Here is a 25,741-nt window from a genome sequence, read left to right as displayed (position 1 = left end):
CGGACTTGGGGAAACCGACTCGTTTACGATGCACGGACACTTCCTTCCCAACGTGGGCAGAGAGAAAACAGAATATTTACCGATCGTGCAGGAAATCTATTCAGGTGAGCGGCAGAGGGAGCCGAGAGCAGGGGGAGAAGACAAGCACACCACTGCCTTTCTCCGAGGCGAAGCTGAAATGCCTCGGAGAAACGCTGCGTCCTTTTCGGATTCGGGGGCGTGTTTTGCTGTTATCTCCTCCTTGAGACTTCTTGCAAAAAACACGCCCCCCGATCCGAAAAGGACGGGGCCTGATCTGAATGACTGACCTCTTCTCCAATGGCTGGCCAGCATTCAAGAGGCCAGCCAATGGAGAACAGGGAAGAAGAGGGGCGGGTTCAAGCCCCTCTTCTCCAAGTCATTAAATCTCTCGACTTCCGGTTCTGCCTTCGGCAGACCGGATGGTCCCGAGACCTAAAAAGTCAGACTTGTTCGATTGTTGGGGAATGAGCCAATTACCCCGAACAGTTGCAGAGTATCTGGGACCTGTTGAGGTTTGACTGACTGGTTCAGATTTTTGGTGGTGGATTGTCTGGCCAAAAAGTGTGGTAGGTGTTTATTCTCTACCATGTTGGAAGTGTACGTTTTGCTACACTCTTGAGTCACTATGGAGGTGGATGTTTTTCTACAGAAGTGGCTGTCTCTGATTAGTAAATAAACTGCTTTGGTCGGGAAGGCACCATTTGAAAACTGGTTGCGAGGGTATATTGTCAGATACAGACATGTAGTCTTTATGATCTGCTTGAAGCATGGCACTTTTCTGCATGTTAAAGCCACATGTCATGTCGGGAGTCTGTCACACCTTCCAGAGCTCTGTCACAGTTTATAGCAGATTGGCCAATTCCCCCTAATAGACCTGATGCGAGATAGAGGACGTGCTGGTGGGACATGTGCCATTCATAGGACTAAAAATGTCCCAAAAAATGTTTTCTACCCTTCTCCAAATTAGGCCATGAGTGCCTTGTAGATGACATCGTCCCCTAAATTAGGCCATTGCATATTGTAAATACGGAAGACTGTGCAGCCATTTAAAAAATAGGACATTCCTGTCAAACATGATCTTCTGGCCAGCACCCTAGATTTAACTGTTCTTTCCTTTGTTGCCCAAGTACTTTCATGATCAAGAAGACTGCCATATCCAAAACAGAGCTGTATCATATTGTATGACTTTGCCTCTTGGGCTTTTCAAAGCATGTCACTGAAAGAAAACACCTATGTGAAAAAAGTGGCGGAATCAAGAAAAAACATGAGCACTTTGTCAAAGCGTCACGTGTTTATAGTGCTAGAGCAGCTTATTCCACAATCGTGCAAAGAATGCTTACGAAGGTTGTGTTTCTCTTCATTGCCAGTAATGAGATGACTAACCAAAACATTTATTTTCAATTGAATGGACATTTTTGGTTCTCTCAACCACATGATTAAATCCGTGATTGTTAGTTTTGTTTTAGGTCACACTAACAACATATATTCTTACTGCCACTGTGATTCAGAATTATCAACTATCAAAAAGGTCAGAAAACATCACACCATCACTCGAAGGGCACAGAACTGAACAAATTACAGTGGTGTGGAATTCATAAAGCCCGTCGCCCAGGACATATGTTTGGGGTCAAGACAAGAAGTTTTCATGTTTCTTTTGTCCTTGGGACAAGTAGGCCCAACCCCCTGTAGCACAAACCCTGTGGCTGCCAGATTATACAACCACATTTTAGATCAGGGAAGGGCATTGTCTGCAGTTAAGGGAATAGTTGTACCCCTATGTTGTTCCTGGTGGAACGTTTATTTAAGGTTCATTAATACAAAGCCTTTTTTATTAGGGTGAGCGCTCTAAGAACATTTTGCAAGTTCAGCCTGCACTACTGACAGTGGTTCCAGTATAAAAATGTGTACACACGTTTGCAAAGTTTAACAAAATAAGGCTACGTAAAATGCTTCTAGAATGCTCTCTGATTAGATGCAAAAATATGCAAAAGCTTGAAAGCAACATTGATGATTTTTTGCTTTCAAAATAAAATAGTCATAAAAAATGCAACTAGGAAATAAATGCTTGATAAACTGCTGTGAAATTTTCGGTACCATTTATTCGTTTAGCAAAATGTGTTGATGCATGCTAGTATTCCCAAAAATACTCATAATGGACAAATCAGTGTAACCAGTTGCAACAAAATCAAAATGTATAGGGAACATGAAAAGAAACGAGCATTGGCAAAGCCAATAGGTATGACTTTGGTGGTCAGCCTTTTGGTTATGTCACTGCATGCATTGTTTTGACATGGGTTTTGTAAAACTTTATTGTTGTGGGAGCTGCGGGTGACTCATCATAACTAACATTGGCAAAAGCAAAAATATTTTCGGTCTCAAAAACCAAACATTGCCACAAAACTACTTTGCGTACCAATATGCTCCTTGTGAAAGAGCAAAATGTTGTCACTCACAGTCAAGCCAGTCGGTAGATAGAGAGGGATAGAATTTTAATAAAAACAAAACGCCAGATCTAAATTGGGGCTCAATTCTTAAAGAAAGTCCCAAAAGTGCACCCATGGTATATGTTCTTGCAGTGGTGCAGATTTGCGGCTTTCATGAATTCACAGGAATTTACAGAAGTAGGTCAGGAAATTGTACCCCTAGAAAATATTTGTGAACTGAATTTTAGCACTAGCAAATAATCATGTGTAGATTTACTCATGTGAAAATCTGTTGCACAGTAATAGGTTCACTTTCCCACTGACCACTTTGTTTCCCAACCCATGAAAAAGTTTTACCTGTGCCCTTATCAGGAGTATAATTCCAACCTTTCTCTATAAGGGAATAAATTTGAGATAAGCTGATGAAAACCCATAAAACATGCAAGTTAGTAGGTTTGCAGAGACTCAAAAGGGCATTCCAACCGTGGGGAACTATTGCTTACTGCTACCTCCAGCCCAGTATGTAGATTTGTGGAAATGTGGCAAAACAAGGGAGCTTTTGCGGCAATAAGAATAATAAGAGAACACCAATGTATTTTCTACATGTATGTGCAAAGCCTATTATTGTGATACTGAAGAGTAGAACTCAAATGCCAATAAACTCTGTTTAACTCGTTCCGTGCTCATGACGGAACCACGCCGTCATGAGCCACAGTTGCCGTGTGCTCATGACGGAGTGGTTCCGTCATGTTGCGGCCGCGGCGCTAATTCCCCGCCTGTGCGGGCGATTAGCGCTGTGGGCGGAGTCATGACGGAACCACTCCGTCATGAGCACAGCCCAACCGTGGCTCATGACGGAGTGGCTCCGTCATGAGCACCGCGCTGCCCCCCCGCACCCCCCATTCCGCCGCAGCGAAGGGGTTAAAAAAACAACAACAACAAACAAGGGAACTGCTATTATATAACCCCGACTATGGTATGAGCTCTGGCATGATCAGAGAGGCTAATATCAGAGCTCTTATATAATGAGATTGCTGCCACAATTTTTCGCCGCACTACATGGCACCAGAGGGACAAGTGGATTTTGTTACAGGAAGAGTAGTTTTATGAAGCTATCTGTCCCATAGACAAGTAGATATTTTATAAAATTCCACAACCCTGAAATTAACGTTGTGGGGACTGTAAAAAAATATCAACTTGATAAGAAAGGCTTCACTGTTATGAACCTGTGTCTTTATTTAGAGTTGCTTTCAGATTTAAGTATGCAGTAATCTTTTGATGCATTGGTTTCCCAAATGCTTGCACAAGTTTGTGTTTGACTGTGACCTTTGCACTAAAATACCCTAATTTTCCAACTTAGGTGGGTTTATCCAAAAGTATATTGGATCCCGAAATCTTTCACTGCTTGTAAATTGTAAATCTTTTTATCGCTATGAAAGAACTATTTCCTTTAATTAATAGACATCCACCTGTCGCTTCAGCTTTCCTCTTGTCTTCCTTGCTAAAGTAAGATTTGTTTTGCTAATTGTTGTATAGGGGTTTACACTTCTTTTTTAATAGATAATTAAATCGTTGACATTCCCACCTAGAAGTCTACTAACAGAGTGTTACTACCAGTTGAAATTCCTTCAGCTGTTTTACTTTAAAGGAATTTAACACAGAGCTTGCATCTTATCCTGAGAGCAGCACTTTCTATCTATCCAATTGGAGGTACCGGAGTAGGATGACCTTGTCCATTCCATGTAGAAATTCACGGTTTCATCTTCCAGTAACATTAGAATAACCATTTCTGGTTGATAGAGGGAGGGATGTTTCTAGACAGGGCCTGAGCCTTTTGTCTTATTGAGTGGTCCATCCAGGAATCCTGATGACAGCCAGTTTCTGGGCTTCATGCTTATTGTGTTGATGTTATGGATCCTCGCCGCCTGCTTTAATTGATTCCCAGCTGAGTGTTAATGGAAATCTGGAGTTGTACCATACTATAAATAGTCTGCCTCTGGACACATCCTGTATCATCCAGGATTTTCCTATAATGCACATGCAAGAAAGACCAAAAGGATTTTATTGTACTATGCCATTTTAAAACCTTGAATGTGCTAACATTTTAGGAATGTTACATAACCATTCCATTATGAAAACCTCTTCACAGACACCACATTCACTCTGGTTTGAAACTGCATGCTGGTTTGAACTTATACAGTGTGCTGAAAACTAGGTCATTCCGTTGCAAGCCATGTCCATTTCTCTAGATTTCTAGATTTTACTTATAATAAGTTTCCCTTATTATCTGGAAAAAAGCCTTGGCTGCGTATTCCTAGGCAGCGCTCTGGTAAAGAAAGCAGGGTATTGATTGTAGTAAGTTGTTGAGGAAGGACTTGATTTAAGGCTGATTTCAGTAATTGTGTGTGTTCATTGGGGGCATGAACTAAGACGCCTTTACTGCTTTAATCATTCTGCCAGGTGAGAGTGATGAATACTGATGCCAAGATTTTGTGATTACTTAATTAAAGCCACTGACGCCATGGGGTTGATTCATAAAAATGAGACTAGGTAGTTGTATTACAGGAGTAATTCTCTTACATAATCTCCTAGCCCTTTGTGCTTCTAGCTCGAAACATTCAACTCTACAAAGAGGAACACAGTACGTTCTGTTTTTGCTAAGGGTTTACAAGTATTCCCATTTTAGATGTTTTGTTGCTAATTTACAAAGTCAATTAAGAGTAGTACAGGAGAACTACTTGCATACTTAAGAATGATTCTGTTCGCAAGCCTCCTAATTAGCCTCTCCCTCCTTGGGCAGCTGCTTTTGAAATTGGTGGATACAAATTAAGTTGGTATCCTTAGCTTGATTATTAGGAGCAGCGTAGCTACAGCAATATGAATGTATTATGGATAATTGGTGACATCACTTGAAGCATTGGTGTACACTGTCGGGAGTGTACATACTTTTTGAGCAAAAAAGACAACGATATACTAGAGATTAGCATATCACTTCATATTTTAGAAACAAAAGCACATTTTGAAAAGGTGTCACCTTCCAATTAATGGTCCTGCTTATATATTTTTTTGTGTGAATTAAACAGAATATTTCATAATTTGTGTAGTTGATGTATTTTTGGTTTTGTATTTTTGTGTATGTTAAGATTCAAATTGTAGAATTTAATATGCATTGTGGCTAAAGACAGTGCAGAAATGTTAGCTACAGGTAAATAACAGTAGCCAAGTTATTCTAATTGCATTTTATTTAGTTTGTCAAAGCATTATATCTATATTTTAAACTAAATACTTAAGAGAATTTGCACCTTCTGAAAGAATTATAGCCCATGTTCTCCATGGTATATTGATACTTGTTGGGCTGTGAATGTCACCTGTATGATGAACGGGCCAGTAAACTTACCTTGAGTGCCTAACTTTGTGTGAAACGTGTATCCCGACTTCTTAATTTGGCTTGGCTTCAGGCTAATCGAGCATGTGCTCAACGGCCTAGGCCTAATTTGGGATACACAATGTGAGCTTGAGTGGTGCACTAAGTGTCTTCTTAGTGGAAATTGGATTACTGCCCATGCACTGGGTGCATCCCTTAAAGTCGTTGTGGAATTGTACCATGTTCTTTGAATCTATATGACCAGACCTTTTGCTCTGTGTTGAGGAGAGGCAGGGGGTTGCTTGTGCTCCTCTCTGGCGGTGGCCTTGTTTGGCAGTTCAGAATGGGCTGTTCCCATGAGGAGCAGGGTCAGAACTGATTTTCATAAGGCGGGCTTATGTCTAGATTGGCAGAGTGGGCCAAGAACGATGGGTTGGAATGATACTCAGTGATTTTGTGCTACTTTTTGCAAGCATGACTCCCATCACCTTTTGTGTTATTAAGGTAAAGCACGCCTTCCTGCGTCTCTTGTGTGAAACTCAGAACCTTGTCTTGTCATCCCCTGCGCATGTTAAATCAGTGTATCGTTTAGCGCTTTTATGGTAGTAGTACTCTCTGTGTTGTGTGAGTCATGAGTGCTGGGGCCAATGGGATCCGTTTTGGGTCCTTCTGGTTTTAGCATTGCTTTTCCCTTACTATCTACCATTGGTAGACGGTAGAAGTAAGGTTGGGCAGCAGTTTCTATTGTTAAATGTCAGCAAGTTTCTAGGCTGAGCCTTCTCTTTTGTCTGTGTTAGTACTGCTACTATTTCAGTAAGGTTAATGAGAGCAAGGTGCAGAGATCCCATGTTTTATTGTACCCTTGGTTTAGATACCCCTGCTTGGAGGCAGCCCCATTTATACTTGCTGAGAGACCTATCACTTTGCACAAAGGCTGTGTCTGGTGAGCAGCCTGAGAATTACATTTGAAAGAGAATCAGCCCAAACTGGTTATAACCACACCCCTGGTCTGGAAAACGTATATGAAGTGGGATTCAAACATATCCACTTGGTTCTGGTTTCAAGTCCTCCTTGTCCAAGGAAGCGGGTCCTCAGAGTACTCTGTAGAGCTCATGTACATCCAGGACTGGTGTCTGCCTGTCTTTCAGAGGTTAGGGGACATTACCCGAAGTTTGCACTTTCTACTGGTGGAGCTAGAGGGTTTGTCTGAAGTGTCTAGAATCCTCCCTATTGATATAGGGAATGTGTGCCTGGCTCTGTAGGAGGAGGTTGTCTAGTATTTTGCCAGTGTGAAGAGCACCCAGAGAAAGCTGACAAGCGCAGAGTGAAGCTTGGAAGTGACCAATGTTTTGGGGTGCCATCAGTTGATCTGTGTAGTTTGTGTGAGCTGCATGAGCTTCCCTTGTCACCCATAAGTTTGCCGCGGCCTTAAGTTACTGGTGGTAATACTGCCAACTTTGTGATGCAAAGTAGTGTCTCCCCAGAAGTGGGAGGCAAGTACCAGAAAAACCCAACCACAAGGGATTCAACCTGCAGGCTGCAGTGGTACACAGACATCCTTCTACAGCTGTATGCCTCACAGAAAACCAAACCTTCCCGTGTGTATCGTCCAAGCAAATCTGCCGGCATAGCACCTGCAGTAGAGGAATGGTTGCCATTAGGGAAGGAGCCCAGACCTCATCTGCTGCACAGCCTGAACTGTAATAGTAACCAGGAGGAAAATTGCAGTGCTTATCCTGCAGTAGGGATGACAAGTGAAATGTGCCCAGACGAGTCTGCCACGCATGCTAAGATGTTGTTTTTTTTCAATAGAGGTCAAGAGACATTGAACCGAGTTTGGACTTGCCTAAACTTGTATCCTGTTGGGATTTTAGATAATTGATCTAATTCTAAAACATGGCAGGAGGAAGGAGGATACCAAGGGAGGTAGTGCCTCACTGTGTTACACAATTTAGTTTGCAAGCCTGTTTTTCCATTGCATTCTATGTTATGCTGTGTGATTACAGCACTTCTTTTTAGCATGAAAAGATGAGCACTTGGCTGGACATTGTTATTAAGTCTGCTAGACTTTTAAGTTCTGACCTGCTCTCCACTCTCAACTTCCCTGTGACGCCTTTGACTGATTGTCCTCATTGCTTAGGGACTCCAGTACAGAAATGATTGTATCTGGTCCAGTTTGCCTAGCCATGTTAGGACAGGCGCTCGGATACCAGTGGCAAACAACCTTACCCTTTATTCTTGGGGCCCAGGATCCCCTGTTTGCCACATAACACTTGCGCTCAGAAATATACCATTGGCTGGCTGTACAACATGAAATGTAGTTAGTGCTGGGGTATCTAATGTCAGACACCAGAGTAAGCTGCATGTTGGGAAAAGTCGTGTTATACCTATTGCTGGTATACCTAAAGTCAATTCTCTGAACTACCAGTCTGCTGGGAAAATTCATGTCATACCTGTAGGCAAGCAGGTCATTTAGGCCGAGATGTAGACTAGGGATTAAACTAGTAACTTTTTTCTCAAGTGATTGTGGTTATAAAAAAGATTCCCCTGTTGCCAGCATGGTTTGATCCAGAGCAGCTCACTTTCCTTATATTTATTTTTCAGTTACTGTGCAAAGTTTTCAGTGCTTAACAATTGGTTTAAAACAAATGTTTGACTTTCATAAGTTGTGCAAATCTATACTACACTGGTCTTTAGTGTTGTGTTACACCTGGTATCAAGAGAAATAGCAACTTACCAGGTTTAGAAACCTTATATTATGTTTTGGTTAATTGTGAAATGGGACAGAATAAGTTGTTTATAACCTTGTAGTGGCAATTAAGCTTATTATTAAGGATAAATGAACCTGACCTGCTTCTTGTGTATTTGAAGAACATGGTGAAAAACGTTAAGCAAGTGACTGAGTACTGCTAAGGAGTAAGGCTGCTGTCTGCCATAAAGTTCTTAGTGATCTTTAAAATAAACTTTGATGGATGAAATTTATTTTTCATAAACTTTAGCAATTTTTCAAATGGATTATGTTGCTGTGTACGTGAGTGCTATTCAGATGTATGATCTAACTTGCTGCTTGCTCTGACATCCATTTTAGGTCCAGTGACCTCCAGGGGAAGTGTGGAGACATGGAAGCTGAATGGGGTGAAATTCTTCCCCTGCTTAAATTGATTCAGGGGGAAAAAGTAGTTCCCACTGACATCACACATTTTTTCACTCTTTTTCATCCTGGTACCCTTAGTTAATTTTAGAATTGTGCAGCCTCAGACCGTCTTGGAATAGTGTTACTCTGGCTCATCTTGGAACCTTGTGACCCCAGTACATCCACTCCACTTTCCTTAATATCAATGCAGAAAGTTTTACTTTCCTGCTATACTTGATTTGTGGCCAGAAATGGTCTGTCCCTTTAAAAAAAATAAACACTAGTCTGATTTTTACATTGGATATAAAAATTTAGTTCATTGTATCTTCACTTCCAATCTACTTACCATAATACTTACCAAAATTCAGCTGCATTGTAAAAGTTGTGATGCAGTTGCAATTGATAGAAGTATTAAATGTTTGTGCTGTGCAATAAATAAGATGATTTTATTTTTAGGAAGATGAAAAATTTCTGACAGAGCTGTTTGCACAGCTTACAGATGAAGCTACAGATGATGAGAAGCGACAAGAATTGGTAAGATTGGCACCTTAGTTTCACCTTTTTCAAGTGTTTTTATTAAACTAAAGATTCTTCAGCTTTGGTTATTTCATAGATTCACATGCTTTGAATTATTCTCTATTGCCACACCTGGGAATCCTTTCAAAAATATTCTGCTTTACGTTTTTGGACCATTCATTCAGCTATGTTTGTAGTCTATGCACCTCATTGTTAGTCCTCCAGGCAGGTATTCAGGCAGGGAGGTCTAGAATTCCATTACTCTTACTTTTTTTTTTTAACTGCACTTTGTATAAAGGGATCCTTAATGCAAGTTTATCTCTTTTCAACATTTGCAACTATTATGACTGCACAAATGAAGACCTTAATTGCTGCAGCTGGTCATATATTAATACTCTTAAAAAATAATTTGCGTGTTTTACCCTCTGTCCCCCCTGATTAGTTACTGGGATCACCCTCAGGGCTGGCCGTTTCAGCAGCTGGGTCTTCAGCAATCATTCTTTTGTATTTTAATTTCAGTTGTCCCCTTCTTTCATTTGCCTTTAAGTTGGCTGAACAGCCTATTAATGATAAAAAGATTCACTCTTTATGCCTTACAAGAACTGCAGCCCCAAGAAAATATTTAATTGCTTACATTACAAACGTGTGCTCAGACCTCAAATGTTGGTTGGTTCAGTAAAATGCCTAAGGATAGAGTAAGGTTTGTGCTCTCAAGGCTCCTTCTTCTGGTCGGAAATTTCTCAGAGTGCTTTTACTAATTATTATTCTAACAAGACTCAAAAGTGTAAACATTTGGATGTTCTGACACTTGGTGATAAACTGGTGATCTCTAGTAACCTGGTAAGGACATGCTAGTCCACATGCAGAGATTCATCGGGGACTCCTCCCTTATCTAGCATTTCATTGAAGACCTCCCATCATAGGTCATGTTTTTATTATCATCCTCGTTAATAATAATCTTGTTGATTAGCAGAAAATCACTATGAACAAGAACTTACGTAGCAACAAGCATAAAACTGCCTCTGATCAAGATGCCACCTGAGCTTCTCATGCAAGTCTTGGAGGAGATAGATCTTCCATGTACATTCCACCGCTTTTGTCCAGGACCACCTCTAATCCAATTCCTGGCTGATATCTTGGCATTGCCTTAGTTATGTGCTAGTTTTTGTTAGATTTGTTCTGGGGAACAGATGCACCACCTACATGAGTGACAGTCTCACCTTGATCCACTGCTGCCACTGTTCGAATTTCTCTGCATAATCCTTGTGCCCCTGCATGGAGTACCAGCTTCCAATAAATGGACTTGACTTTAGGGCTTCTCTTCCCCTGGTGTACGCTCCTTTGACATCCTCAAGAAACTGAAGGGGAGTTTCCACAATTGCCCTTCTGATTAGATAGATAGTTATGAGCGCGCTGTGGTCATATTCACAATAGTCTGGTTACATAGATTGATAATGAATGTGAGGATTACATGGCGACATGTGGAGGACCATTTAACGTGCCAGCTTATATATCTTCTATGGGGAAAATTGAATTCCCTTTTGGCAAGTTCTATGCAAAGAGTGTTATCTGTGGCATTGTGCAAACTGGTTTAAACTGTACCAGATCTAGAACCCCTGTAATAAGATATGTTGCATGCAAGCCCCTCCAACGGCTTCGCTGTCATTTGCAAAACCGAGAATAAAAAAAACAGTGTTGCCAAATCTCCATCAGCCAGCCTTCTGGCCAGACCATAACAGTCATAAGTTTCTGTCATTTATGCTGTTTATTGAGGTTTTTAAATAACTTGATCTCTCTGTGATCTTGTACAAAGTCTGAACATACTGGGACTTTTGTGTGGAATGGCTACTAATTCAACAGTCAAAGCCTCCACCTCCACACCTATCTTTGGGCAAAATTGACAGAAGGTAAAACCTTTCTCCGTTGCAGGACACGAATACCAAGGCTTAAGGGCTGAAGCCAAAGCCACTCTTAAGATAGAAGAGGTGACTTCTTCCGATACGGTCAAGGGCACTGCCTATTTTGAGTTAGATAAACTTCCTAAACAACTGTGATTAACAACAGGTTGTCTCAATTCCTTTCTTGCAGCCCACCTACTGTTAACCAGTGTTAGCAAAAACGTGGTCAGCCTACCAAGATGCAAATGCAGTGTTTCCAAAATTATACCCCAGGAACCAAGTAAGTGGACATGGCTCCTCTTGTTTCACTCAGTTTTTCAAGACATGGCGTTCTAGTGTGAAAGCTTTATTCCGGATATTGTACAATTTGCTCACTCGTATTACCTAAAGACAAGCTTCTCCCAAAAAGCAAACCCTTGTGTAATCCAAGACCTCTGTAAAGAACTCCCATCTGTGCTACTAAAAGGGGTGACTTAAAAGTTTAAATGGTGTGACGCACTTCATATTGTCAAACCTGGCTGCTCACAGTACCGTCTCAAATGCTTAAAGCCAGTGTGTTTGCTTCCCAGTGTAGAAGGGTAAAATTGAGTTTGTCTTCTGATCAGGACCCAGCCGTACTTCACATCATCATTGTCCATCCCCTTTGCCTCACATTGTAGGGAGCAATTGAACAATTCTACGCATCGACTGTAGTAGTAAGTGCTATATAAATGCAGTTTGAATTTCAATTGGACTCTCGGTGGCAACAAATGGACAGTCTTTAGGATAGGTAATTCAGCATCATGGTGGCCATGGCGTTGAGCTTAGATTTTAGTATCTTCACTATTGGTTCCCCATTTCAGGAAGAAGTTCCTCAGTTTATTTTGGCACTGGTGGCCTTTCTGGTTATGTGCATCATGCTCTGCAAGTTTTCTTGCACATTGTTTAACAGTGAGAGCTGATGCAGAGACCATGACCTCCCTGTTTTCTGTCAGAAAGCTAGGAAGCACACGTTTTCACGTTTTTTTCCATTGAATCTCAAAGGTTATGGCTCTGTAATTTAGCACTATTTCCATACTGATGGGAAGTTTTAGTACCTCACCAATGACAGACCTGAGACTCTTCTTCAGAGTCCAAAGTATGCATCACCAATGGGAAGTAGATTATCAGCAACTTCAAGTAGTCAGTAGGTGGTTTCCACCAGAAATGGTGACTTTATCCAGTTTTGGAGTATATTTCGTAGATTCACATGTTTGAATCATTCCCCATCGTCGATGTGGAAGTCCCACTGTACTATAATCAAGCAGTAATAAAAAACTGTCATAGGCTATAATGGCTCTAGGACATAAGTTTAATAGCCTATCTATTCCCTTTTCTTTTTTTAAAAAAGGACCAAGCTTCAACTATAACCAGTCAGCTGCTAGCCCCCTCTAGAACACTCCCAAGAGAGGCTGAGTCCCTCAGATTTTTACTGCATGTCATGTGTGAAGAGTCTCCCGGAGCTCTACTCAGTATTCTCACTTGGAAAGCTGATTATTTCTTATATATCTGACCATAAAGGCCTTTTCTGTCCCCGCAATACCTGGGGAAGAAGAGTCCACGTGGATGATCCACATAAGGAATGACTTTACTGCCTCCACCCCAAGCATGAGGTAAGAGTGTGCAAGATTTACCGCACTTTCTACTAAAAACCTTTGAGGGACAAGGAAGATAGGCTACTCCTATGGCTTCAGAAGACCAAAACTCAGAAATCTTCTGAGGAGGACAGTGATTCCTCTGCCAGGTTTCACAAGAGGGCGAGATGCCTTAAAGGACCTTCAGAGAAGTACAGAACATTTACTTCCCGTCAACCTCGCAGCTCCAAGAAAAAGCGAAACAAAAAAAATTCTCCTCCGAGACTGCTTCACCTGGTCCATCGACACCCTCTGCCAAAGACAGAGACTGTACTCCTACCTCCTCTGCTGACCCTGCTTTGAAGCATGTCTGCTTCAAAATCTCAGTCAACACGAAAATCGACCGCCACTACCAGATTGTCAACGATGGCGAAGATGACGATAGCCACCGACGCTCCCATCTTGTCGATGAAGATCCAGGCATCCATGAAGTACCCAGCCACACCCCCATTGACGTCAGTGCCATTGACTATTTCCGACGACGAGCCCGTGGACCATTTATTTGTCGTTGATTTCACCATGAATGAAGATCGCGGACTCTTTGACACATCTCACAGTCTTTTAGAGCTGAATGTGAATTGTCAGGGGGAAGACTAAGACTAGGCGTATGAGGATAAGGACAATAGTTCCAACAGTAGTATCATCCACCTCCTAGGTACTATGAGCCACAAGAATACTATTCTGGCCCTCCACCTAAGAGGGACACTTCGCATCTTTCTGCTTCTTATTGACCACCGAGGGTATCAGAGCGCTTTACAGATTATGCATCAATAAGGGTATAAGCAAACGAAACAGAATATACAGAGAGACAAAGTCAACATCTAAGACTGTCCAATGTTCTCGTGAGTGAAAAGCAAATGACAGAATCAACACAGCGACAAAAACACATTTTATAATTGTCCGACAAACTCAAGAACCAGGTGGCTGGGACAAAGTCAAGGCTATGGTCCCAGAATCAGATGAGGGGGCCAGGCTAAGGCAGAAATGTCTTCATCAAGAGCCCCTTGACTTATTTTCTGAAGGAAACAGTGGAAGGGTTCACCCGGACTTCGGGGGGCAGGGCTTTCCAGATCCTCGGCGCCAAACCCGAGAAGGCTTGGTTATGTCTTTTTTTTTTTTTCTTGAATTTTTGTGGTTTTAGCAAAAGGGTACTGGAGCTTCTGGAGGCTCTAGAACCACGATAGAGTTCCAGTTTCTGCTCGAGGTACAGCAGGGTCTTGAAGTGGATGGCTTTGTGAGCAATACATGCAATTTTTAACTGTATCCGAGCTCCATATGGGAGCCATTTCAGGTCCAGCAGGTCCGGAGAGATGTGGTATCTTTTTGTGCCATGTACGAGCCTAGCAGCGGAATTGAGGGTAGCCCTAAGAGGAGCCGTCCTCACCCTAGGCAGGCCGCAAAGCGTTGCCCTCTCATAATCCAGCTTTGAGAACACTAATGCTTGTACTGCCACTTTTAGGTCATGAGCAGGGAGAAAGGGTTTGAGTTTCCTAAGTAAGCTGAGTTGGAAGTTCGCTCCTTTGGTGAGGGAACTGATGTGCTTCTGCATGTTCAGGCTTTTGTCTAGAATGATGCCCAGAGAGGATGCCGAGTCCACGAGGTGCGGTCTACAGTTAAGAGCAGTCAGCTGATTGAGCCATTGTTCCATGACGAGGAATTGGTTGTTGGGTGAGATCAGTAAGAATTCTGTTTTAAGAGCATTAAGCTTCAGGTGGTTACGTGTCAGCCAGCTTTGAGTTTTAATCAAGACTGAGTTGAGGGACTGAATGTCTTCTAGGAAAGCTATCTTCAGGTATAGTTTGGTATCGTCCGCATACATATGATAGTGAATGCAGGATGATTTTAGGATTTCTGTCAGAGGCTCCATGAACAGGTTAAAGAGCGTGGGGGACAGTGCAGAACCTTGGGGGACCCCCAAGGTGACCAGTTCAAGATGGGACACGGATTGGTTCACCTTGAAGCTTTGGGATCTGTTCTGAAGAAACGCAGAGAACCAGTTTAATACAGGCCCAGACAGCCCCATCCTGTGTTCCAGGAGGTCTATTAGGTGATCGTGTTTGACGGTATCAAATGCTGACGAAAGGTCCAGGAGGATCAATAGGCACGACTCATTGTGATCCAGTATACTCAGCGCATCATCCACAATGTGTGTTAATGCAGACTCAGTACTATGACCTGGGTGGAAGCCAGATTGGCATTGGTCCAGGAGTTGGAAATGGTCTATGTGATGACACAGTTGGGTGAGCACACATTTCTCCAGGAGTTTTGCTAAGGTGGGGATGTTAGGGATAGGGCGAAAGTTAATAAGGTCCGTGGGCTCAGCATTTGGTTTCTTTAGGATAGAGGTGACTTGTCCCGCATTAGGGCAATCCGGGATAGTACCTTGCGTAAGTGATGCATTGACGATCATCGTCCAGAGTGTTAGAAAGGAGGATCTCACTTCCAGGAAAAAGTTTGATGGCAGAGGGTCATTGTAGTGATTGGAAGGTTTCAAAGTCAACAGCATTTTGCGAATAGTGGTTTCATCCAAGATTTGGAACAGGCTCCAGGATGCATTGTTTTAGGGGAAGAAGGGCTGCTTCCTTGGTGCAAGATCTCCAGGCTATGTTCTGACTATCAGAGGTGCTTTCCACAGCCCCCTGAAAAGCAACCTGCTGGATCTCCACCATCTGCTATCCCTCTGGTTCCACCACACCTTCCTCTGAACCTAGGGTGACACCTGCGTCCCATGTAGCAGTACCACCTAAAGATGATCGTTCATCCTCGGACAAGGAGAGGGAAGAGGGCGAAATTCCAGATTTTCCACCACCTCTAGTCGAATGGGATGACTATGTAATTCTAACTCCGTCCCCACCTCGCCACACTGATTCACCGCTCAAGGATATTGGAGATTTCCATAACGTCATGGAGAGGGCCACAACCAGATTTCTCCTTCCAATGTCATTGAAGCAGTCTGATGGCTTCCTCTACGATTTCAAAGAGCAGGCCAGAAGTTCAGTACGCTCTATACCAATAGTGGACTACATTTGGCAAGAGGGAGTAAAGATTATGAAAAACCTGGCCACTGTACCAGCTGCCCTACCACACATCAACAAAAATTACAGCGTGCCTGCTGACTCCATGTCATGCTTGACAGGACACCTGAAGCCTGACTTTCCAGGCGGTGCAACAGAGATAAAAAAAACTGTCTCTCTTGGGAGTGTGCTAGAGGATACTAGCAGCTGATTGGTTATAGTTGAAGTTTGGTCCTTTAAAAAAAAAAGAAAAAAAGACATAGGCTATTAAACTCATGGCCTAGAGCTTTTAGTGGTTTATTACTGCTTGATTATAGTACCGTGGGACTCTTCGATGACGGGGAATGATTCAAGCTTGTGAATCTAAAAAGATACCTATACTGGATAACTGCAGTTACAGGTAAGTAACTTATTTTCTTTTCTTGCATTGACTGGCTACCAGGGTCCGGGCAGTTATGCTACACTTTCTTTAAGCATTTTTGGTTAAATTACTCCTCAAAGACTAGATTAGAAACATTGTGTTAAATATCTTTAAAACTGCTTTGTAAAACATTTAACCTGGGATTCCAAGCCTGGCTTGGAATAATTCAAAGGACATCATCTATGAAAGATACCATTGCTGGAGTACTGCGGTTACACTTAAGTAACATTTTAGTATCTTCATTGTATTTATGATGGATTAAGCAGTGTAATACCCTTCCAGCTTCAGCTCCATTTGAGCAGTTAATTCTATTTTATAACGTCAAATGTATTTTCTCTATTTCAGGTAAATTTTTTAAAAGAATTCTGCGCATTTTCACAAACGTTACAACCTCAAAACAGAGATGCATTCTTCAAGACGTTGTCTAATATGGGTGTTTTGCCAGCTTTGGAAGTGATTTTGGTAATTATTGCACATTGTTAGTAAATGTCCCATTTTGTTTAAAGGCGAGTTATTTTGTTTGCAACCCAACAAGAAACCAACAAGAAACCGAGTGATGAACAAACCTGTTGCAGCTTATTGTCTAGCTACATAAAAGTGACAAGATTTCTATGAATGCAAGTTTATGCTGTCAAACTAAATATGGTTTGAAACCTCTGCCTTTTCCACTGCAGTCTTAACTAGTGCTACTTTCAAACTTGTAAACAGTTGTAAGCAAACTTCAAACACCACTATGGAAGTTAAACATGTTGTTGCAAAAATGACCTGCTAGGGGTCAGCATACCAGTCTTCTTTGCGTAACTGCTAAAAGTTAAGAGCTGCTGCTAAGTTGGTCAGAGGCATCTGCCCACCTAATCTTTTTGTCACTCTTTCCCTTATGCATGGACATCAAATCACCAGAATGGTGTAGCGAAACAAACAGCATTAACTTTGACCTAGTCCCCACCTCTCAAAATAACAACATAGGGTTCAGTGCTTGCTCTATCCTAACCTCAATAATCTTCTTTGCCTGTTAAGAGGAACGAGGGGAACAGCAAAGAGTGGACTTGGAACACCAAAATATGAATCATAAAATTATTTTTATTGTAAAAAATGTTTTCGTTTCCCACTCTTTAAAACATATCTTGAAAATGAGAAAACTTGTAAGGGAACATCTAAAAGAAAAGGTTTTTAAAAGTGGCACCCAGGGGGGAATGTAGCACCTGTCTCTTTAAAATGTGCAACTCCAGAGATGCCATTATTCCAGAACTTTTTCTTACTGATGGATGGACAGATTCTGGTAACACCAGCATGAGTTTGCGCACAATGCTTTTGCATACTTTCTTTCTGTCCCTTATGAGCAGGACTCTATTTCATTGTCTTTTCCTGACTTTGAACGTTATTCAATAGTGCAGTGTTTGACTTGTGTTTTAGCTTTGAGACAGCTTTATGATTGCTCGCCCATTTGGGTGCCTACATTTCTGCTTATTGTGAACAGGTGTGTTTAGACAGCAGCGTTATTTCTACCTGTTTCTGGACCACTGGCAATTTTTGAGGTTCCTTCTGGGATTCAGTTAAATTGCAATTTTGCCTGCTGAAACACTTGCCTTGATCAGGTGTCTTGATTTCATGACCAAAGGATTTGGAGTAGGATTTACGGAATAAAAATTAGCCCATAGAGTTCTCCTCCCACCCATTTGTCTCCTGTTCTTTGGCCTGGTTGCCGCTGTGCCTTCCACTTGCTTCCTACCTACCCACCTGTGACTCCACATTGGTACTAGGGCACCAAGGAAGTCGTTGTCGTCTTGCGTTTGTGGTCTCTCCTTTGTGCTGAGGTCTTTTAGCACACACAGGCTTTTTTCTGTCCCAAGGAGCTTTTTGGCAGGGTACACTTTACATCACATTCCACATATGGGTTACGCGTGAATTTCTAACGGGGAAACTCTAATCTGAGTGGGCAGTTGAGCTGTTTGTTTATATGCCCATAGTTTGTTTGGAGCCCTATATTAAAGCTTATTTCCAAGGTACATAAATAGTGACCTCTAGGGTTTGAGTTTCTAGGATCATCCATCTAAAACCCAGTCTCACTTCTGCCTATTAATTGAGATTTTCTGTGTCGATTACGGGTAACGTTTCTCCAGAGAGGAGCATGATTTACAATATTTTAAAATTGGCCTCTAGTTTGAGTTCTAGACTCCACGGGAGATGAACATGCATCTGAGTGTTACAAACTCATGAGTTCAATGAGTGTCCTTTGAGGAATGAGAAGTGGTGATGAGATGTCATAAGCTGCTGCATCAAAAAGAAGGCTGTTTCCAAGACGTCTAGGACATTTCCTTGATGTCCTATTGTTCTCCATTTTAGTGGGATTATTCATTGTGTGGTATGCCTCAGATAGAACTGTCATGGTCTTTCCGGTTACATGAAAAATTGGTCCGATGGTAGGATCTTGTTTTCTGTAGATCCTGTCCCTGATCTCTCTTACTGGTGGTATTGGCTAGACTGTCATAGTTTGGAAGGTGTCTAGGAACAGAAATGGGATCTATGGCTCCAGACTTCAGTTATTTGTTTTTTAAATGTAATGCATGAATGTTCGAATCCTTTTCAACTTTTGGCTCCCACTCACTCTTCAAACTGTTTTTATCGGATTGCATATTTTTGCTAGGCCCTGTTTTGTCCTCAAAGTGACAGTTGTTGTGGCTTATTCAAATATTTTCTTAGATTGATCATTGGCGATCTGTTAGGAATCTCATGTGCACAGCCCTTGTTAAGAGAAATGAGGTGTTGGATACTCTAATAGTTTTAGGTTTCATTGATCGCAGTAATTGTTATACAGCAACACTAATATAATTTAGATTTACGTTATTTCTGTATGGAATTTCACAGGGATTACTTTGAATACTGTATTCAGTTTGCCATTATCTTTCTTTCTTTACAGCTGTTTTCTGTCAGAATGCGGTGCCAGGCACCACCTTTTGTCAAGTATAATGCCCTTTATGAGCTGGGATGACTGAATGCCATTAATCTAATAGATATTGTATTGTTTGACTGGTACAAGACCTCTCTGTTGTAGTGATGTCATAAATAGAACTGTGGCCATGTAGCCATGGCCATGAAGAATGCATTAGACTCCTAGTTTAGTCAGTTACTGCAGATTAGAGGTTAGGAAGCAAGCGGACTGCTCTGTCTGTCCAAATAAATATTTTATTAATAATAACCAGGCTCCGCATCAATAATAGCCAGGCTTGGTATCATTACATCTATCTTCTCCATACTTTTCCTGTTGTCAACTATGTTTTGAGAAGCAACTTGATAATAAACTTAATTTGGCCATTTGAATTGGCCTGCTTTTACATTCTTAACATTACATTTCCTCCATACCAATCCTGTTATTCATGACTGGAGGCGAGGTCTTTCATTGCATCTTGGTCTCATCTTAGCAGATTTATTACCTTAGCCCCTTCGGTGCTGCGGACGGCCCCCGGCCGTCCCACGTGACAGTGGGCATGTGCTGAGGATGGCTGGGGTCAGTCCAAACCCCGCCCACTGATTAAATCACCCGCACCGCGGCCGAATTTGCGCCGTGGTCAACGGGTTAGAGGTTATGTCCTTACACCAGGACTCGTTTTGCTATGCTTAAATAGACTACATTTTGATATTGCTGTATGGTTTTAAGGCATGCTTCTTTCTATAATGTCTTAGATTGTTAACTCGTTGTAAATTGGGCCAACTTGTCATCCCTCTTGGATTTTCCTGCTAGTCATAAAAAGCTTTAAAGAAATCCTATCAGAAATTCTTCAGGATCCTGGTTGCAGGCCAGCGATCTTAGATGCTCGACTTGCAAAGTATAGGAATAAGCCATTTGAGAAGATTTCGGTCAACTGTAAATGTACCTAAATTTTTTCTTTCATAAATCTTGGTTTCCAGTAGATTATACATTGCTTAGTCACTGAAGGAGCTTGCAGTAATCTTCCAACACAAAACTATAAAGACGTCTGTTCATCTTTCATTGTTGCACAGTAAAGCTGGTTGACACCAAATTTAGGTGATGGGCTATGAGTGTGTGAAGTTGTATTTTCAGAAAGCAAACTAAACTTGTTCTGTTAGTTTGAGTCCCTTGTGAGGCAGAGGGAAAGCTACCATAATGACCACCCTTAACCTAATGTTTAACCCCTTCGGTGCTCATGACGGAACGGTTCCGTCATGAGCCACGGTTGAGCTGTGCTCATGACGGAACCGTTCCGTCATGACCACGCCCGCGCAAGATTCCGTCAGCACAGCGGCGGAATCTGCGCAGCATGGAAGGGGTTAAACACCTGATCAGACGTTTATTTCTGAATTATTTGGGCTGATGCTCAGGTGGGTCAAATATTCCTCTTGAAAGTGTTTTAAGAGTACATCTCCAAAGCCTACCTTCCTTTGGATTGAGACATTGATTTGAAATAGTTTTTATGGTTATGAACCTGGGGAGAATGAAAAGGAGAAGGAAAAGTTACTTACTTGTAACAATAGTTTGCCAACATGGTAGTTGTCACCAGATTCATAAGAGACATTCATCCTCTCCTTATTGGCAGTTGGCTGATATTTTTTTAATGTCTCAAAAAAAGAAACGGAGGTAGAACGACGTAGCAGGTGCTGAGTTGTTTTCATAGAAGGTAGTAGACATTACTTTAAAGCAGCAACTACTCCTTATTCTGTGGTTTTGCTGCTTTTACACTCCATACTGATTTTTTGAAATGTTTTCAAAAGGGGTGCAAGTGAAGCAAATTTTTCCGAAGAAATTGGTTTGTAAATTAAAATTTGGGTGCTTCCGAGATCCAGTCGGTTAGCTAGGAATTATTGTAAAGTGTTATAAATGTGGGGGTTTTACCCTCTGTATCGAACCCCTGATGCCTCATTTAATTGCAAATCCTAGTTCCTGACTTGGAAGACCACACTAAAAGAATAGTATGGTTTCCTCCACATTAAAATTAAGTATTTTGTTAAAAAGCGAACCATAGAGACGACTCTGAAGATTGCGCTGCAAGCGAGGAAAAAACTTGAGTGGTAGCACAAGGGATTTGCACATGGGTATGTAATTGCTGCAAAGAAAGAGACAAAACTTCTCCTATATAACTAGATATACATAATGCAAATGGAAACATGATACTCGTGAAGAGCTGTGAATGGAGATGCGTCATGATACAAAAGTGTACACCTTAAAGCGCCAAAAAAAAAAAAAACAGGATACGGATCAGTATTAACACATGTATCAGTGCAGTAAATCGGGGGTGGGGGGGGGTCATTAAATGCTAATTCAACAGGTTGTGCTGCTGCAGAGTTGCTATCAGTGAGAAAAGTACAGTGAGTGAAAAGTTCATCATGTAATCTTTTCTGAATTATGGTATTCTATCAATTAGATTGCTCACCCTCTTTCCCTAGCAATTTTGTCTGTAGACGTCACTGTGTTTTTTCCCCCCCCCTATAGGGCATGGATGACGCACAGGTGCGGAGTGCTGCTACAGATATTTTTTCATACTTGGTTGAATACAATCCATCTATGGTTCGAGAGTTTGTTATGCAAGAAGCTCAGCAGAATGATGATGTAAGTAAAAGTGTAGCAAATAAAAAGCATTGGTGAAGCCAAAAGGTCTGGCATTGTCTGCCAGCGTTTGCCTTTGTCAAGACGTGTTTCTCATGCTCTTTGTAAAACTTTATTGTTGTTGGAGCCATTCTCCCATGCTGTATAGTGTAGTGTGTGGAAGAAAAATGTGAATGATTCAACAAACCAATGTGCGAATCAGGCTAGAGGAAATTTAGAATAGTCGCTTTGTATAACAGAATGTAGTCATTGTGAGGTATTCCATAGACACATTCCAGCTTCCAGCCTCTGTAAGTATGTACTTCAGCCTAACTATCTTCCAAACTGAGTGTTTTCAGGCCTCAAAAGTTAGATGTGAAATGATAGCTGATGCATAGTCTGTGGAAAATATTTGGAGTTTGAATTTTGGACGTGATTGTTATGATTTCTTTTCTTAAGGACCTGGGACCATTTTTGATTACGGGACAATATCATGTTGAGGTAGGCATTCATGAGTGGTGTTCCAGGGCACAGTACTGGTGCGCTCCGATTTACGTGATATAGTCCCAATTTTGGTGCACTTGGCTCATAGGTTAGCGAAGTCTAGTAGTCAGGCCTTACTCCAGAAGCAGCAGGGTGGCTACTAATAACTGTGATGCTTTTTGAAGCTCATAACATCAATGACCTGTCGGAGTTTCATTTAGAAAAATAATGCAATATTTATCAGGTAAAAAAAATAATCCAGTTAAAACTTAGATATCCACAAACACAGGTGTGGGTGAGTAGGGTGCTTGCAACTTCTCGGCCTGAGAGACAAACCTAGCACCAGGTGCTCAATTTCTGGTAACTTTGGTCCAGTGAACACATTTGTCCAATGGACCTAGTTTGAGTCCACTCTGGTTCTTCACAAGCAGTTGTGTGCCAAACCTATTGTACCAAGAATGATTAAAAATATAACCCTCAAACAAGTTGAGTGCTAGAATAAAAGTTATCACCACAACAATGTAATCCAAAAACCTACCCTACCGACAGCTGCTAACCCACTCAGCAAATTCTGGTTCCTTGCGATGGTTTTCTGGTATCTGGTCATCGATGTCGAGTTAGATGGACAGTGCTCAAAGTACACTATTGCCCAACAACCAATTTAGGCCCTTTCTAATTGTTCTGGGTATGCATTGACCAATGTGACTAGAATGACTGTTCTTATAAAGTTGATCATATGTGCCCTTTTCATTAGGAAGCTGAATCTAGGAACTGAGGCCAAGCACAGAAGTTAGCGGTCCAACCTCGGACCTAGTCTTTTAGGAAATATGTCAACTGTGAATTGAAATGGCCAGATTTTTAAACCAATAGCCGCTATTAAGGTAAAACCAATGGTTTGAGAATCAGGAAGACCTTGTCTAGCCATCACAACTGAGCCTCCATGCAGGTTTGTACTCCTTTTTAAGTAACTACTGTAATGACCTTAATTGTGGGTAATGCTCATTCAACTCCTCCAAATGGTGCCTCTTTGTGTTTAAGTAGATCAAAAAATGTATTGGTCATTGATTAGAATACTAGCAATGCCAAATTTTGTTCAGCAAATGCAATTGGCACAATATAATGAACTTTGGGGCAATATTCACTTGCCTTGAAAGGTTTGCAAAGACCAGTCCGTTTTGGTTAAAATTGTGTTACATCCTATATTAAAAATTAAGACCAAACTTTCCACAGCCATTTTCGACTCTGTTAACATAAGTACCTCTCAAGGTCACAGTGGTAGTAACAATTGTTTGCTCCTCATATTTTACCTTCTTCTTTGCTGCTCGTCACTTTCACTGTTTTAGAGATTGGATTGTATTGCCTGCAGTTTGTCACCTTTTCTTTTTGATCACATATTCAATGTAGAGTTGCTGCATGGAATCAAAATCTAACACTTACTGATGATTTGAGGCTCTCCAAAAACTCTCTAGATTATTAACATGCTTAGGATAACATCCTGTTTTCCTCCTTGATTTGTAGAAATGGTTACTTGTGAACTGATTGGGAACATGATTCTGACCTTGCAATAGGTGCCATGCCAATGTTGGTATTCTGCTTTGCTGGTGCAAACAACTAAGGACGCTTGCACAGCTAAGGCTTTTAATTGCATACGGAACTGTTTTGTAAACTCTTAAATTAAAAATGTTACTCCGTACTTTTAACCTGCGGATAGCCTTTTTACATTTTAAGTTATTTACTTGGTGAGTATGTGCACTGGAATCCTTCTTAAGAGTCTTAATGTGTCCTTGGCTTAGAAACTCTGTTATGTAGGAGCAGTTTGTGGGTTGCCAAGATCTTTGTAGCTTGTACTTCAAGTCCCCCACATTTGTGTTGTTGGTGGAAACCTTTTTGCTGACGAGCAGAGTTTTACATTTGTTTCCTTTATGTTGTCTCTTTCTGCTCAGTTCGTAAATAGACTTCATGAGGTTTTCCTTTACATGTAGTCTTCCGTTTTATGTAGTAGTTAAGCACATTGTTTTTGAAAGTTTTCTTTGAAGGAAACTCTTGTTTTCAGGGTTATCTACAAACACATATGCAATCTCGATATTAATTTATAGTATTCAGTAGGAACAAGAGTTTTCTTAATCCCTCCGTTCCCTTCTCTTAACCCTCCCACTATTGTTCGGAATATATTAACTCTTCTGCACTTAAAGTTGGTTTGATGCAGAATACTATTGAGAAAGCTTGAGGGATAGGGGCTGTGGAAAAACATATTTTAATTGATAGACTTTTGCAAAAAAATTTATTGTGAATGTGGCCAGATTGAAACTTGGATGTATGCAAAATATGTATCTGTTTTTAGAATATTGGGTTGTTTTTGTGCTGGGTATTGTGTGCGGTACAAAAGGGGGTGGTGATGGACGGAGCATCAGAACCAATCAAACACTCACACCCAGTCAACAGATCTGGGTTTGATCCATCACCGTTCTTTAGCCCACTCTGCCACCCCAGTTCAAACATGGCAATATGCAAATCAGTCTGACCCTGTGCCTCATGGGAACAGTCCAGCCCGAACTGCCAAGCCATGCCTTCCCTGGACCATCACCACCCCCTTTTGTACCGGGTATTGTGTGCAGCATAGATTTCAGCATCATCCAGTAGTTTGAGGAACAGACATCCTAGTCTTCATTTAGGGTGAAGATTCTGCTCTTCAGTCAGTAATGTCAGAAATGCCTTAAATACATTTTTTGCTCACAGATCTGGATTGCAGTTGTTTGTGACATCAGAGATAACGAAATATAAAGGTAATCTCTGAAGAAACAGATTAATTGGGGCACCAGCATTGTATGCATATGACTAGAAATGATTTAGAAGTTTTTCTTAGTGCTTATAACTGTTCTTTAGAGCTGGACCAAGAGATATTCCCTGATGCCTTGTTTTGTAATCTTGGATGAGAACTGTAATTAAAATGCAACCACAGTTACTAACTATCTAGCCTTTAACTGTGTCATCCATACAACCCATAACATTCTCCCAATGCAGAAGATTAATAGACTACGTCCAGGGTGTTATGTTATTGGCATGTGTGTAGCACATAGTTTGTCATTGGCATGATTTATTAGCTCCATGAGATGTCTGGGGATGCATAAGCATGTAATTCTCTGGTTTATTGCATGCGGGAGTCTTGAATTGTCAGTCTGGGTATTCTCTTGTTGTCTCCCTCTGGTTTGCTTGCAGTCATGTTCATTTGGCTGTAATAATGTAATGCTCAGTGATTTGGCATAATCTAGGACTGTTG

The 25,741-nt window shown here is 41.4% G+C and overlaps 1 protein-coding gene across 2 annotated transcripts in view; it reads left to right on the top strand.

Annotated features, from left to right (window-relative positions):
• Positions 1-25,741, top strand: part of PPP4R3A (protein phosphatase 4 regulatory subunit 3A) — a 306,141-nt gene that overhangs the window by 164,815 nt on the left and 115,585 nt on the right. For both annotated transcript variants that reach the window (XM_085626549.1, XM_085626548.1), the window contains exons 5-7: positions 9,398-9,475; positions 16,788-16,904; positions 21,889-22,005. In XM_085626549.1, coding sequence (XP_085482675.1) covers positions 9,398-9,475; positions 16,788-16,904; positions 21,889-22,005 — 312 coding nt within the window. The remainder of the gene's footprint in view (positions 1-9,397; positions 9,476-16,787; positions 16,905-21,888; positions 22,006-25,741) is intronic.

Source organism: Triturus cristatus, chromosome 9 (genome assembly GCF_964204655.1).
Source record: "Triturus cristatus chromosome 9, aTriCri1.1, whole genome shotgun sequence".
In the NCBI taxonomy this organism is placed as follows: Eukaryota; Metazoa; Chordata; class Amphibia; order Caudata; family Salamandridae; genus Triturus; species Triturus cristatus.
The sequence above is the reverse complement of the archived record's forward strand: the minus strand, read 5'-3'. Positions and strand labels throughout refer to the sequence as shown.